Source organism: Symphalangus syndactylus, chromosome 8, assembly GCF_028878055.3.
Source record: "Symphalangus syndactylus isolate Jambi chromosome 8, NHGRI_mSymSyn1-v2.1_pri, whole genome shotgun sequence".
Classification (NCBI taxonomy): Eukaryota; Metazoa; Chordata; class Mammalia; order Primates; family Hylobatidae; genus Symphalangus; species Symphalangus syndactylus.
In genome coordinates, this window is record NC_072430.2 from 105,262,096 (window position 1) to 105,278,391 (window position 16,296).

General features: G+C 36.2%; 1 protein-coding gene across 16 annotated transcripts in view; it reads right to left on the reverse strand.

Moving 5' to 3' along the window:
• Positions 1–786: 786 nt before the first annotated feature.
• Positions 787–16,296, reverse strand: part of HYCC2 (hyccin PI4KA lipid kinase complex subunit 2) — a 148,405-nt gene continuing 132,895 nt past the window's right edge. For 9 of the 16 annotated variants that reach the window (XM_055290148.2, XM_055290153.2, XM_063644931.1 and 6 more), the window contains 3 exons: positions 15,891–16,050; positions 14,994–15,161; positions 787–9,208 (listed from right to left, as the gene is read on the reverse strand). In XM_055290148.2, the coding sequence (XP_055146123.1) occupies positions 8,607–9,208; positions 14,994–15,161; positions 15,891–16,050 (930 nt within the window). In that variant the 3' untranslated portion in view covers positions 787–8,606. The remainder of the gene's footprint in view (positions 9,209–14,993; positions 15,162–15,890; positions 16,051–16,296) is intronic. The other 7 variants (XM_063644935.1, XM_063644932.1, XM_063644938.1 and 4 more) reach the window with 1 other exon arrangement.

Sequence of the window (16,296 nt, forward strand, 5' to 3'; positions counted from 1 at the left end):
AGAGAAAAACACAGTCTTGGTTCTGGATCTGCCAATCTTTGGATTAAGGGATAATAAATATCAAAAAGATAATGTACTTCGTTTGCTTGAATCTGAAATAAAATGGAGAATAAAGCTTTGACTCAGCAAGGAATAACAGTCATAAAGAAAAAAGGCACAAGAGAGATTTTTCCAGAAAATGCATGTAAAGAAAGGGAAAGGAAAAAGTGCCTAGGGCTTAACCCTTGATTAAACCCATGTTCCAAGCGAAGGCTAAAGTATCTTTAGGAAAGACCATGTGGGAAAGGCCAAAAAGTTTAATGATGAGAGAACTAACTGCAGGTAAGGGTGTGAAGAAACAGGCACCTTCATAAATTGTATTGTAAATTGTATTATAATAATGTTGGTTCCTCTTCACAAGGACCCAAGAAAGAAAATATTTTAACATTAGAAATAGTTGTGCTTCACCTGAGAAACTTGTTGAATCTTAAGGATATCTAAAAATTATGTAATTAATCTTACTTCTGTCTTTACATTTGGCTGCTTTAACGTTCAGTGCTAAATCTGTACCCCTACAATTAACTACAGAAATATATGGCACATGTTTTATGTATTAATTTCACACCTGCCTTTGTCTTGTTTCTTATTTTGTGGTGTTAAATATAATTTTATATACTGCCTTAATGTAATAGGATATGATATAAAGGTTCAGATATAAAATTAAAATGGTACATTTTGAAAAAATATGAAAAGACCCTTTTAAGATATAAAATTTAGGTAAGATAAAATCAACTCAGGGAAATCCAGTTAAAAGCCAAATAGAGCTGTATTTTTATACTGTACAAAAAAATTTACACTCTTAATGTAACTAGATACATCTAAGGGTAAATTACACATCTCTCAAACACAGTATTTTAACATCTAAGATATGTTTCTGCATTGCAGACTGATACTGAATTTTATACATCTTTATTTACAATAACTTAAAATATTTTTTCATCTCTGGCAGATATTTACAAGGTCAACAGTGACTACATTTCACATTTCAACAATCAACAGCATTAATCGGTTCATTAAGACAGGATAATGGCTTACATGCACCAATAAATATGATCTTAAATTCACGGTTTTTTCTTCAGCTCTGAAAAAATGAAGGTTGTCACTAGTCCTAGGTTGAAAGGACATCACTTAATACAAGTCATAATTTCTATATGCCTATCCTATTTAAATTTTCACCAGCACTATTCTCTAAATACTTGGGAAGTTTATACCAAGTTATAGGTTGATGCTGGTTTAAAAAAAAAAAAAAGAGCTGATGTGTACATTCCATATCCTTTTATGAAGCAAACATATGAAAGTGAGATAGTTCTTATTTACTATCATTGTGACAGAGATCAGATTACATAATGCCAAAGTAGTAAAAATCCTTCAGAAATTATAGCTCAGAAGACCCAAATTATCATGAGAAAAACAGTGGGAAAATAATTTTTGCACCCTAAAAAAAAAAACTGTTTCACTTAACCACTTAAACTGAATGTAAAGCCAGAATAATTTTAGAGTAAGAATAAAAAAGATTCAGTGTCAAGTAGATGAACTTATTACAAATATTTTTAAACATGGAGCATATCTCTCAATTCAGTATGGATGATAAAACTTAAAAACAAACAAACAAACCCCCCCAAACCCAAACCCAAACCTGTATCAGTGATTGTTAGAAAGCCAATCCTCTCTTTCCAAGACAGCTAATCAATATTACTTTTCAACTACTCCCTGCTATAAAAAACAATACATAAAACCTGTTTGGAACATTGATATGCAAATACATTTCATGACTTCCAAAAAAATTATTTAACTTTTGAAATAAATTACTTAGTTCTTATTGGGCTATACATTTTAAAAAATGAGTATTTTAGCTTTTCTTAACCCAATCCTGTATTTCTGCAAAGAAAAAAACACTCAGAGTGATCATGGACATAAATTATTTAACAAACTTTACCAGTTTAACCAATATTATACTTATAATAATTGCCACTGCCCTTTAAAATAGGTACATTTCCTTAATGCCCCCCTAAATTTTACTTAACCCACAATATTATACAATATACCAATTTTAGGAATTTCCCCCTTTTTATTCAATCCTGATGAGTAGGATCCTTAATTTAAGGAGACCAGAAACTGCTATGAGGAATAATATTTAGATTTAGTCTTTAACAGGTACTTTTGCTGGAAGTGTAAAATATTGACATTTATTGACATAAGAAAACCTAAAATGGAATCTTGTAGCTACTGTAAACCTATTTTCCAGGTCAGAGAATATTTTTAAGATACTTTATATGTTAAAGAGGCTTCATTCCTTAACAAGTACTTTAAAAATTATATTTGGTAGATACATTTTCTTTGGTAAATTTTGTAATCAATGAAGATGTAAAGAACTTCCTTTGATATAATTAACACTGAGCTGTTTATACTCAAATACAGCAAACCATATTGATATCAGTTCTGTAATTGGGGATGAGTTGTCCAATTAAATTCATTTCTTTGAAAATAAAAGGATTTCTTTATTAGACCTACTTCCAGATACACATTTTTAAAGAGACTCATTTATACTTTAAGCTACACCTAATTCTATTTTTTTATAAAATCAATATTAAACATAATAGCAGACATCTGAATATGCCTTAATTTGTAAATATGATTAGCACAATTTCTAAAAATCCAGAAGCAAAACATATACCCTACATTTCTGTACTATGCTGCCAGTTATTTCACATCATTCCCAGCTTTCTGCTAATTTCTATCCTGAATTGTTTGCTCTTACATATATTTCTCATAGGACGATGGCTAAGATTACAAAAATACTGAAAAGACTGAAGTTACCAAAATGTTGTACTTGTGTGGTCAGGTTCAGAAGAACTATGCCTACATGGGCAAGGAGGTTGGGTGGTGATGACTCCTCTATGAATAGTATTTTCTATATATCCTCAGTACCAGTATGATATACCTATTAGGAACACATAATGCAAGTAATACTAAAATTTGTCTTACATTATCAATATGACCACCTTGGCATGGAAAACTGTACCAATCTGATGACTCATAATTTTACTGGCATTGTTAACAGTTTTACACTGCATTCCATCTTCTTATAATCTGGCAAATATTCTAATTTCTAATTGGTTTTCAAACAACTTGTTTCTAAAAACACTTTAAAAAAATTAAAGTATTGCAAGTAAGTGTCTCAACCAACTTGGTGGTAAAACGATGACAATAATCTTCAACTTGAAAGATAAAAAGTCTTATGTTCAGACTGTTTAACATAGCCGTACGTAGAAAAATTGCTCTAAAATTCTTACAGATTTTCTGATCATTGGCATGACCTGTTAAACTTTTTAAAGCTGAAAACGAAGATGTAACTGAAATACTGATTAAAAAACAAAAACCCAAAACATACTTGTAATCCAAGGTCAGAAATGCAGAGATATTCCTTGCCAGTGTTTGTAATAAATAGGGGACTACCCCTAAAGACAGGTACTACATTTTTTATTTACATATGAACATGCAGAGATTTAAACAAGACAACTGATTGTCAACAACTGAAGCACTCAAAAATGGACTCCATTAAAATATTCACAAAAGTAGTGCAAACAAAACAATCTGAAAGAAGTTATTCTCAGTATTCCAGTGTCTAATAAACAATTTTAATTAATTTAAAGCTACTAGGTGGAATCTGAGAATACAGACTGGAAATACTGAGCTTATATAGCTGAGACTACTGCATTTAAGACATTTTATGTGGTATATACACACTTTAAATGACATCATGGTCACTGTTCCATTATGGAATCATAAGCTTCACACTATAAAACCTTTTTCAATCATATAAGGAAATATTGCTTGCATTTGCTCTAAGCATAAGATTCAGTCTCTTTCTACATTAAAAAGTAATGGAATCAAATTTATTTAATCTTTACGTTGCAATACTCTATTGTGCAATATAATTAGCTTGCCACACTGGTGACTGAAAGCTGGCTGACTCAAAAATTATTTTAAAATAACTAGAAAACACTGATCAAAACCATTTCATTGGGTTTATTTTACATTTAAATAAATCCCAACAAATGTATTCAACTATAAAATGGCAGCATACAACTGTTATGTGGCAGAAAATAGTAAGGCATAAATTAGAATAATGTATTGATCCTTACATCTGTAGATATACTTAACATTTCCCCATCTAGATTACTCTACATTTTTTCTGTATTTAACACTTTTCTTAATGTATTGTATTCACCAACTACTAGACCAGAACTATAAAGAAACTGCAAAAATGGAGTTAACAACCCACTGCCTCCCCAAACCCATGGGAACTGGCTTTGATTCTGGCTCTGCTTTAGTTATATGATCTTGATCACACCACAACCTCTGAGCCTCTGTTTCTTGAGGATGAAGGTTGGGGTGAGGAAGTGGGAGACTAGCTAGATTATCTCTAGGGTTTCTTCTTAGCACAATTCTGATTCTATAATAAATAGACAAAGAAAAGTGAATTGGAAAGGTAAGGGGAATGGTAAGGGGTAAAGGTAAGGGGATCAGGATTTTAAAATAACGATTTTCCCCTTAGCTTCTTAAAATATTTTCACATTTAAAAATCTTCAGGCCAGGTGTGGTAGTTATGTCTGTAATCCTAGCACTTCTGGGAGGCCAGGTGGGTGGATCTCTTAAGCCCAGGAGTTCAAGACCAGCCTGGGCAACATGGCAAAACCTCGTCTCTACTAAAAATACAAAAATTAGCCAGGTGTGGTGGTGCATGCCTGGAGTTCCAGCTACTCCAGAGGCTGAGGTGGGAGGATCACCTGAGCCCAGGGAGGTTGAGGCTGCAGTGAGCCGTGATAGTGCCACTGCACTCTAGCCTAGAGGACAGAATGAGACCCTGTTTCAAAAAATCAAATCTTCTGAGTTAGTTAACTGAGAAATCTTCTCAGTTAACTCACTTTGCATTTTAGTTTGCTTTCTAGCAATTAATGTCAGAGCGAGCTCCCAAAACCTTCAGCTATTTCTTTGTTTTTTTTTTTTTTTTTTTTTTTGAGACGGAGTCTCGCTCTGTCGCCCAGGCTGGAGTGCAGTGGCGCAGTCTCGGCTCACTGCAAGCTCCGCCTCCCGGGTTCACGCCATTCTCCCGTCTCAGCCTCTCTGAGTAGCTGGGACTACAGGCGCCCGCCACCACGCCCGGCTAATTTTTTGTAGTTTTAGTAGAGACGGGGTTTCACCGTGGTCTCGATCTCCTGACCTCGTGATCCGCCCGCCTCGGCCTCCCAAAGTGCTGGGATTACAAGCGTGAGCCACCGCGCCCGGCCATATTTCTTTGTATTCTTTTATCCAACTTGGCATACATGGCACCAACCTAATTGTTCTATTACAGAAAACAAGTATTTTCTCCTTAAATATCTTTTTCATAATGATTAGACTTTTATGGAAATGAGGAAATATATAACAAAAGCTTGTTAAAAAAAGTATGAATATTGCTGGCATATATCTGTAACAGCTGTTGTATATATGAAACAAAACTTTTAAATTAAATGCCAAAAATAATACATGTTAAAATGCATATTTAAAAACTTAGAAAATCTGACTCTCAGTTTGTTAAACTAACACCTTCCATTTTAACTAATAATAATTCTTGCACAAGAAATCTGTTGTAAGACCCTGCCTGAATGCAAGGCTTAGGCTAAATGACATGTTTCTTCACTGAGGTCAACTCATATCACCTAAAAGAACAGAAAACAAATGTTACAGGGTCATAAAATGTTAATGTGGGTATGTATACATACAAGCATATATGTATATACATACAGATAAATAAAATCCTCTAAGATGAACTTTTTTTTTTTTTTTTTTTTTTCCCGGAGACGGAGTCTTGCACCGTTGCCCGGGCTGGAGTACAGTGGCACGTTCTTGGCTCACTGCAACCTCTACCTCCCAGGTTCAAGTGATTCTCCTGCCTCAGCCTCCCGAGTAGCTGGGATTATAGGCGCCTGCCACCACGCCCAGCTAATTTTTTGTATTTTTAGTAGAGACGGGGTTTCACCATGTTGGCCAGGCTGGTCTCGAACTCCTGACCTCATGATTCACCCACCTAAGCCTCCCAGAGTGCTGGGATTACAGGCGTGAGCCACCGCGCCCAGCCAAGATGAACATTTTTTAAAACCAATTTTTCAGGTATAACATAAGATTTCTAGCCAAAGAAAATTTTGTTGTATTCTAACTTTTGCTGTAATTTGGTATTGTGTGGTATTTCTTTTGTGCTTTAACTAAAATCATGCTAGATTTAGATGCCAATAAATGTACAATTTGAATTGAAAACAGTCTTTTTATCTCCCAAATAATTTATGCCATAAAGTGACTGACCTCCAGCCATCGCCAAGATCTCACTTTCTAGGTAAGTATAATGCTCCTTTCCTTACATACCTGAAACTGCCTGTTTTAGTATGTTATGGGCCTTTACAGCTCATTTATTTTGGCTATTTTTAAACTCCTTTCATTTATTTGACATTCCTTAGTTAAATTAAAAGAAAAGATATTTAAAATATTTAAAATACAACTTTGTGATATATACATATACACACCATATATATATATATACACACACACACAGACACACACAAATCAATAAATTGTCTATTTATCAACTTTTAGCTTTACCCTGGACTTTGGCAATGTTGTAGATACTAGTTCAGGTTCTAGTTTTCCATTTTCACATGAGCTGGAAAATGTTACAGACCACCAAATTTAAACAAGCGTCTCATATATAAAGAGTCTAACAGAAAGTCTCTTAGAGAAAAAAGAAAGTTCTTACAATAAAAAACGGGAGGATTGCTAGGTGTGAAAAAAAAAAAGGCGTTTTTTCTGGTTATTTATCAAAATCTATTGTAATTTTCATGGTAGAGATAAAATTTTAACCTTTGCTAATTAGGAGAATACTTGCTTTCTATAAATTCAGTATATTTTTCTTAAATAATAATCAAGTAAAAACATCTAAATGTACAAAGCACTAATAGCTCTGATGTATTCTGTGGAAGGATAACTTATAACAGTTTAAGTCACAATACATTTTTTTAAAACCCAATATATTCCCTTCTTTTTCAAACATCAGAGCCTGAGACCCAGAAGAGGTTATGATAAAATCTATCCAACCAGATGAGAACTAAGAAAATTTTTTTTGCCAATAATGTTTTTGTAACCTCTTAGCAGTTACCAAATGCTACTTACATACATTCAACATCTAGCTTACTGGCATGATTTCAAAGTTTTATAAAAATGAGGAACTGCAGATATATGATTAGAAGGTACACAAATTGCATTACATTAAACACAAAGGCAGTGTGGTCCTTGTAGGAGAAATCAAGGTCAGTACCCCCTGGTAGAAATGTTCTATAAAAATGTGTCACATTGAAGTATCAGTGTTTTCAGCCAATTGTCTGTCCCTGATATATTTCCTTGGAGTATGTAATGTATCAGGACTTTAGGTTTCTTAATCCAAAATATCTGACTGAATTTAGGTACATCTAGAAAGCAGCTGAAAGGGTTTCTCTTATAGTCTGACATAACAGAAAGTAGATTGAGAAATCCCTCTCTTTACCTGAAGATGTACTGTTACACTTCAGCCATCAGCTCACAAAGGAAAAGAAAAAAAAAAATCAAAATCTCCTCTCACACACACAATCTCCACACAAGCTAAACAAAAACTACCCCCCCGCCCCCACAAAACCCCAGCACCAAAGTATCAATCATTCCTGGGAAATAGAACATGCCCCTCAGATTCTGATTTGTTAGTTGGCCAAACTTGAAGGACAGAAATGACCTTATATGTCCTTGTGGGGAAGAGGGAAGACATGTTAATAATGACTATAGAGCCATTGAGAAAGTGCATTATCAATTACACAATCAACTTAAGAGTCCTGCCCTCCAATGGAGGTGGTCACAACTTGATTTAAATGCCTCCGTAATTGAACATTTATGTCTTCGGGATAAAGGAGATGGGGGGGTGGAGAAAAAGCTACCCTCATTTTAATGAAAAAGTGCAGCAGTCTACCACCTTTCCCCATGCTTCTCCAGAAAATGATTGCACAGACTCAGAGAAGTCCAAAGTCATAGCAGAATCTCTGAGGCACTCCTGGTTAAGAGAAAAAAATATGATCCAGTAATCTTCATAGTTCTATAGATTATGAGAACAAACCCGTTTTGTTTTTAAACAAAAGCCAAAGAATCGTTTCATAGGGATCATATACACCATTTCCTCTAACGTATCCTCAGTCTCACAGTGTTGAAATGGGACCGATCAGCCTACGATGGATTGCACATCACCCAAGGAGAAAGGAAGGCATGGAAAAGGCAAACATTTTATACTGCTTCACAAACACATTTACAAGGAATAGGTGAAGAGAAGATGTAGGAAAGAGGGATAAAGAAAACCTTATTGCTGTTTTGATACAAAATACAGTATGAAGATACCTAAACTAAATGAAATCTGATAACAGTGACCAATATTTTCACAATGTGGGATGAAGTGTCTTCTTGCACAATGAAATGTTCAGTTTAAAAGGTAAGCAGAAAGATGAGGGAGGATGTCAAAACTACACCTGGGATATTAGCTGCATATTGAAACTTGGGGATCGAGACTGCTTGGTCAAGGGGGCTCCTGGGCTGAGGAGCTCTTTACCTTCGCCAGCTTGACCTAGCCGGTCTTCCTGCAGACTGACAGTTGAGTATCGATTAGCATTGTTAGCTGCTAAATTAGTACCTCCCTCAGTGCCAACCCCAATGCTGGTACTTGCTTGACTGCCATTTACATAGTCAAATGATTTACTTGAGGAAGCACTGGCTGTCCGGATTAGACTTAAGCTATTGGTTTTTGGCACCACCTGGCCAGCAGGCAGGCTCAGGTGTTTCTTCATTGGTGTCAGCTCAACTGAATCTACACTAAGATCAGTTGGTTGCTGTACATACTGCTTGCGAACTACTGAATCTCGAGGGCTCTCACTGGATTTGATGGCAGAGGCTGTTTCTTTATCCTTGGCTGAACGCCCAGTTGCTACTTTCCTTAAGCTTCCCCTCTGAGAAGAGGAGGATGGTTTGGTCCCAATTGGCTGACTGCTGAGGGAAGCCCCTGATGAAAATCCTTCATCTGCATCATTCAGGTTTACAGACTCCTCTCCTCCATTTACACCCTCAGCACCTAAGAAAACAAATCAGACAGACTCAGCGATAGCTAAATTAAATAAGAAGCAGCTGTGAATAACAACACTGACCTTATCTCTTGGGTAATGTTTGCTATAGGTTGTCAATTGCCCTACTATCAACACTTCCCCTAAATAATTTAGGAGAAATCTTAAATCTACACAAATTCTACTATACTAATACATGTTAATTTAGCTTTATTTAGTCCAGTTTTTGTAAAACTATCCACAAACATATCTAGTATACTGTCAATATTTAGGCATGTAAAACAACTAGGTAAAATACAACAGTTTGTTAACATAAATTTTTATAATACACTATCATTCTTCTTCTGAAATGACCATATCTACCTACTGGGAAAAAAAAAAATTTTCCCCTCATACCGTCTTTAACCCACCATAAGATGTGCAAAAGAGACCCTCTCTTCTAATTCCGGTTATCCAGAATTATACCAAAAACCCATTTATGCTTACAGGCCAAACTCTTTTTAACTATAATAAGATTTTATATTTACTCAGTGATTGGTTAACTGCTTCTATATGGCTTTAGAACCTTTAACATGGAACTAGCAAATTTTTTAAATAACTCAAAACTATATTGCTTCTGTAACTTCACAGTCATTTTGTCTTATGGCCTTTTCTACTCACTGGTTTCCATATTTTGATCAATTAATGTGAAGAAAATATCAGAGAGCAGTGGTAGGGAACCAGTAGGGGTATTTAAGGATTTATATTTTCTATATGGTATGTTTTGATAATATTTTATGTAATTATTTCTATATTTTAGATTCTTAGTATTGAGATGTATTGTCATAATCACAAAATACTATAGTGTCCCATCACATTTCATTTCATGCAGAAACTGCAGTTAACAAAATAATTTTTTTTTTTTTGAGACAGAGTCTCGCTCTGTCACCCAGACTGGAGTGCAGTGGCACGATCTTCAGCTCACTGCAACCTCTGCCTCCCATGTTCAAGTAATTCTCCTGCCTCAGCCTCCCGAGTAGCTGGGATTACAGGAGTGTGTCACCATGCCCAGCTAATTTTTGTATTTTTAGTAGAGACAGGGTTTCACCATGTTGGCCAGGCTGGTCTCCAACTCCTGACCTCAAGTGATCTGCCCACCTCAGCCTCCCAAAGTGCTGGATTACAGGCATGAGCCACCGCGCCTGGCCAACAACAGAATTCTTATCTTGGGTTTTTGTAGGAAGAAGAGAAGAATATATAATATACTGAGCTTGCAGTTTACAGAAAGCCAATTCTCTTACTGAGAGTATGATCAACATTCTCTTAGAAAGTAATACATTTGCTTCTTTTAATAACTCATATTGGTTTGCTACCTAGTAAATACATTTTCCAGACTTCCGTAAAGTTTAATCTGAATCTACAAAACAGATATCAACATTACAGGTAAGGTAAAAATGTTAGGAAAAAATCTAAACAAATATTAGAGATATAATGTTACCTAGGCAAAATATATACAAAATATTTAAACACAATCTTTTATTTAACATAGCACCTGGAAAAATAAACTATTTACTTAGCTATATTTACTCAAATGGATTATTTTCTTCCTTCTAAAGAATGAAATAAGCTGTCCTTAAAGCAAAAGGCACCTTATTATATCCAGCAGTTTAATAATCTTTAATCATCATGCAAAGCCATATGAAAATGCATTTACTAAGAACAGTAGCAGCTGACACCACTTCTCTCAACCTCTTCAAAAGAACTGTATATAATGTACTTTTATAATGTACCTCAAAATAAAAACTTTAAATTATATTCATATGATACATTTTAGTAATTTACTTATAATTAGTATAAAGAACTCCAAAATGCCCAAGAAAGGATAGTTATTGGGTCAGAATTGATATTAGTGATATAAAACTGGGAGTGAACAGAAATGTATCATTAGGTATATTTATTAGGAAAGGAGACTGAGAGACTTAGTGCTAGCTTCTGAATCTTGCGACATGCAGATCTGATGCCCAAGCAATATGGCCATAAAAAAGATGGTAACATAAAAGCCACCATGCAAGAGAATCTATTGATATTTTATATACTAAGAAATGCTTAGTATATATAATGGAATACTGATTATACTTTAATCACAGGTATTATCTTCAGTTTAGTAATAATTTTTAAAAACATTTGTTTTTATTATATATTTTTTGAGACAAGGTCTCACTCTGTTGTATAGGCTGGAGTGCAGTGGCACAATCACAGCCCACTGTAGCCTCAACCTCCCAGGCTCAAGTGATCCTCCCACCTCAGCCTCTCAAGTAGCTGGGACTACAGGCATGTGCCACCATGCTTGGCTAATTTTTGTACATTTTGTAGAGATGGGGTTTTGCCATGTTGCCCAGGCTGGTCTCAAACTCCTGGGCTTAAGCAATCCACCTGCCTGGGCCTGCCAAAGTGCTGAGATTATAGGCATGAGCCATCGTGCCTGGCCAGTTTAGTAATAATCTTAACTCCAGCTTTAAAAGTCACAAATAGAAGGTACTTGACAATCAGTAGAAAAATAGGTGATGGGCTTATATTGTCCCTTCAATTTCAACATGTAATAAACCCAATTTTTATTGTAAAATTATTTAAAACCATCATAGCAGAAAACTAGTCAAAAATCTATGTTAATCCAAAAGCTTGAGCAGAGTTCAGAAGTACCAAAACTTTTCATAGGTTTTAGTAATATCTTTTCTTCTGTTTAAAAAGCTTGGTGGGGTATGGTAGCTTATGCCTGTAATCCCAACATTGTGGGAAGCCAAGACAGGCAGATCTCTTGAGTTGAGGAGTTTGAGACCAGCCTGGGCAAATGGCAAGATCTTATCTCCATAAAAAGTTAAAAAATTAGCCAGATGTGATGGCACCCACCTATAGTCCCAGCTACTCAGGAGGCAATGGTGGAAGGATCACTTAAGTCCAGGAATTCGAGGTGGCAGTGAGCTATGAATCTTAAGGAGGCTGGGTGCAGTGGGTCACACCTGGGGAGGCCAAGACAGGAGGATTGCTTGAGCCTGGGAGTTCAAGACTAGCCTGAGGCCGGGCGCAGTGGCTCACACTTGTAATCCCAGCACTTTGGGAGGCTGAGTCGGGCGGATCACAAGGTCAAGAGATCGAGACCATCCTGGCTAACATGGTGAAACCCCGTCTCTACTAAAAATACAAAAATTAGCTGGGCGCGGTGGCGGGCGCCTCTAGTCCCAGCTACTAGGAGGCTGAGGCAGGAGAATCGCTTGAACCCAGGAGGCGGAAGTTGCAGTGAGCCAAGATCGTGCCACTGCACTCCAGCCTGGGCAACAGAGCGAAACTCCATCTCAAAAAAAAAAAAAAAAAAAGACTAGCCTGAGCAACATATCAAGACCCCATCTCTACAAACAATTTAAAAATTAACTGGGCAAGATGACATGCCTGTTGTCCTAGCTACTGAGAAGGCTGAGGCCAGAGGTTTGCTGGAGCCCAGGAGTCTGAGGTTACAGTGAGCTATGACTGTGCCACTACACTCCAGCCTGGACAACAGAGTGAGACCATCTAGGGGTCGAGAAAAAACCCTCAAGAAAGAAAAAGGCAATTGTGTCTCAAAACATTTTTCCTTTGTAATTTTCTCCAAAGGTGATAACAATACCATTCATGGTCCAAAGAGGAGACATCTGAAATGGAATTTTTTTCTTATTTTTTTTACTCCTTTTTGTATTTACACTGAACCCCAAGAAGCTATGAAATGGATTTTTAATGAACTTTTCTATTCATGGCTGACTTTACTTACACATTTGGCTTCTGTTAATATTGATTTAAAACTACAAATAGGCCAGGGGTGGTGGCTCATGCCTGTGATCCCAGCACCCTGGGAGGCTGAGGTGGGCAGATTGCTTGAGCCCAGGAGTTTGAGACCAACCTAGACAACATGGCAAAACCCCATCTCTACTGAAAATACAAAAAAACTAGCCGGCTGTGGTGGCGTGCCTGTAGTCCTAGCTATTCCAGAGGCTGAGGTGGGAGGATCACTTGAGACCAGGAAGTTGAGGCTACAGTGAGCCTTGATTGTGCCACTGCACTCTTGCCTGGGTGACATGAGTGAGATCCTGCCTCAAAAAAATAAATAAATAAAACTACAAATAATCTGGATTAAAAGGTAAAATAAGGAAACATTCCTCTTTCCTTGTGGCTACACCCTCTCCCTCCCTCCCCCAAATTGAAATTTTACCAGTGATAGATATTAAAATAGGATATTTTAATATTTTATAGGATATTAAAAAGGAACTACTATTTTGGTTCATTTGTTTCAAAGTGTATGACTCAATGTATTGGAAGGAATGCTTCAACCTAATCCCACACTTTCTGGAATTTCAGCAACTGTTGATTAACATAGTACTATATTTAGCATAAATACTTCCAATATTCTAGCAGCAGTAGTAGATAAGTGGCTCAGTCATTCAGGAATGTTCAGTTTAGGCCAACTCTGGGTTCCACATCTATTCATCTTATTGTTATGTGTTTATACAAGATAAAACTTACTCCTAGGGATAATGTAGTAAGATACAGGGAAAAAAGGGAAGGCTGCATCTTTCAGAGCCATTTAAAGGATCTCTCAAACAGCACCAACTTTTTTGGGTCCCTAGGTCATGCACATGCAACACTGTTAAATGAATTAAGGTCAATCTGGGTAAATGGGCAAGGGAACAGAGGGTAGATTTAGATTCTTACTGAGCATGCTCAAATTTCTATTGCACCAAAGAGCAAGAGAGTTCCCTATGGTGGAAATTAACTGCTTTATGTATGTTTGGTCTTTAAGTAAAAATATATAACCTCTTTTAAAGCTACTTGCTTGATTTCATAAATAAGTATAAAGGTTCCACAGTAGCAATACATTAACTAATTTTTTAAAAACTGGCTACAGTTCCCTCTTTTACAAAGCTAATTTCTATGGCATTACATGCAAAACAGCAAGTAAATACTTTTCCAACAAAGAGAAGCATTCTTTTACAGATGGGGGTTCGGGGGAAGGGTATTAAAAAACCCCTCCATGTTTCAATACCTACATTGTAGAAATAAGGCTCTACTAGGATATCTGACCTCTAAATAGAATAATACATTTTAATTCCATTGAATTGAATACAACCATTATTTACAATAAATTGTAAAATGTACTGTGCATCAGGATAGCACATGTATAGAAGGTATCAGTAGTTTACTAGTTAGGCCTAAGCAACTTAATCTACAGATGATAAAGCCAATGAATATCAGCATACTTTGTCAAAGAGCTGAGAAATTCTCCATTGAACACCATAGAATTACAGATAAATCAGCTGGCTCCACTTCAATATCTTAAAGATAATATGCTAATGTTTTAATACTCTCTTCACAAAATTTTAAAGAATAAATTATTGTATAAATAAAATCATTCATATTGATGAATAAGGCTCATGTCCACTGGGTGCATTTTTCTTTCCTAATGTTAGAATAAACATGCTCAGTAATAAAAGAATTCCAAGCATTTGCAGACCTTTTGGAGACAGGACCCTGCCTTGTTAGTAGCCATGCCAAGCTGTTCCTTGATTACACAGGGATGCAGACTCCAGGCCAGCACAAATGGTAACTAAAGATTGCACCTGACCTGGTGCTATGCATATGAGGAGGGAGGGTGCTTTGCAAGGAGAAGCTAATACACCCTGGGGTACTGGAAACACACATTAGAATGGAAAGATGCTCTGCTTGGGGATAGAGAGCCAGGATCCTTCTCCAGCAACTGCCTCACTGACTTCTGCCTCCTCATCTCTGTCCTACCCTCTGTTGTGGCTGTTGCTGAGTTGGGCTCCGGCGAGCCATGCTCAGGGGTCCTGCGCACCAGCACCTCCCCCTCTTGCACACGTTTGATCCCTAGGTCAGTGGAGCCGTGTTGGATCGGGGAGCCAGGAATACTCGAGTCAGCCTCGTTTGAGAAGTCAAAGCCATCTGGGATTCAACATATAAAATTTTAGTGCGTTTATGCTGCTCTATTATTTTCTGAGCATTTTGACCCAGGCAGATAAGAGAATGTATATATGGATATGATATAAACACAAACACTATTTATATAGTTACATGTGTGTGCACAGCATGCACACACATAAGGCAGCAGATGAACAATGTGAGGTTTGCAAATGAATTAAGACAGAAAAATCAGGATCATTAAAATGGCAATATCTCTTAGGCAAGACAGCTTGACTATTCAAGTACCATGTGTATGAAATACTGCTGGATTCAGCACTTACAAAAAAAGGAAAGGCAAAGATAAAAATCCAAAATCAAGAATAAATCATTTTATGAATAGCTTGCATTATACTGTTAGTTTGGCCAGTTATATAGTTTTTCCCACAGTGCTCATATGTGCACCTTTTTTTTTCCAGTATGGTAACAAGGTTAAAGCAACTTCTTTCCTATTGTTCTTATTTAGTTCAAAAAAGACAAAAATTTAACCTCATCTTATTTTGTTTTAATCTTCATACAGCAATCTAAACATCTATTTTATAAATACATATTAAAATAACTTTAGACATTTAGTCACATTTCTAGTGATATTTTTAACAAAAAAATTTACTTTAATTATACAGGGTCTTTTAATATCATGTGCTAAGACAGTCTGTAAAAACAGTGATAAATTTACTTGACTCCATGTGTGGACTACGGGGATTTTGTACTCACCTTCTCTTCTCCATCTATGACGACGAATTGAAGCTGTTGTAATTGCAGTCCGAGAAATCCTCGGCACTGTTGGAGTGACTTCAACTTTAAGGACTTTCTGGCCTTCTTGTGTAGAATCAGGAGCATCAAATGGTAATGAGTTTTTCATGGCATTGGCAACCTACAATGATAATATAAGTCTATACAAGTTTACGATCAATATGCAGTTTTTGTTTATACTACATGTGTCCATAATTTTTGAATATGTATTTAAAATTTGCATTATAATGTGTAATAAATGTATCTTTGTTGTTCTGTATTCTTTTAGGCAGGCTTTTCAAATGAGAATTTCTAAAACATGAGTCACATACCCCACTGATGCCTTAAAATTGTTGACTTTCAAAGAGAAAAAGCATTCCAAAGAAAG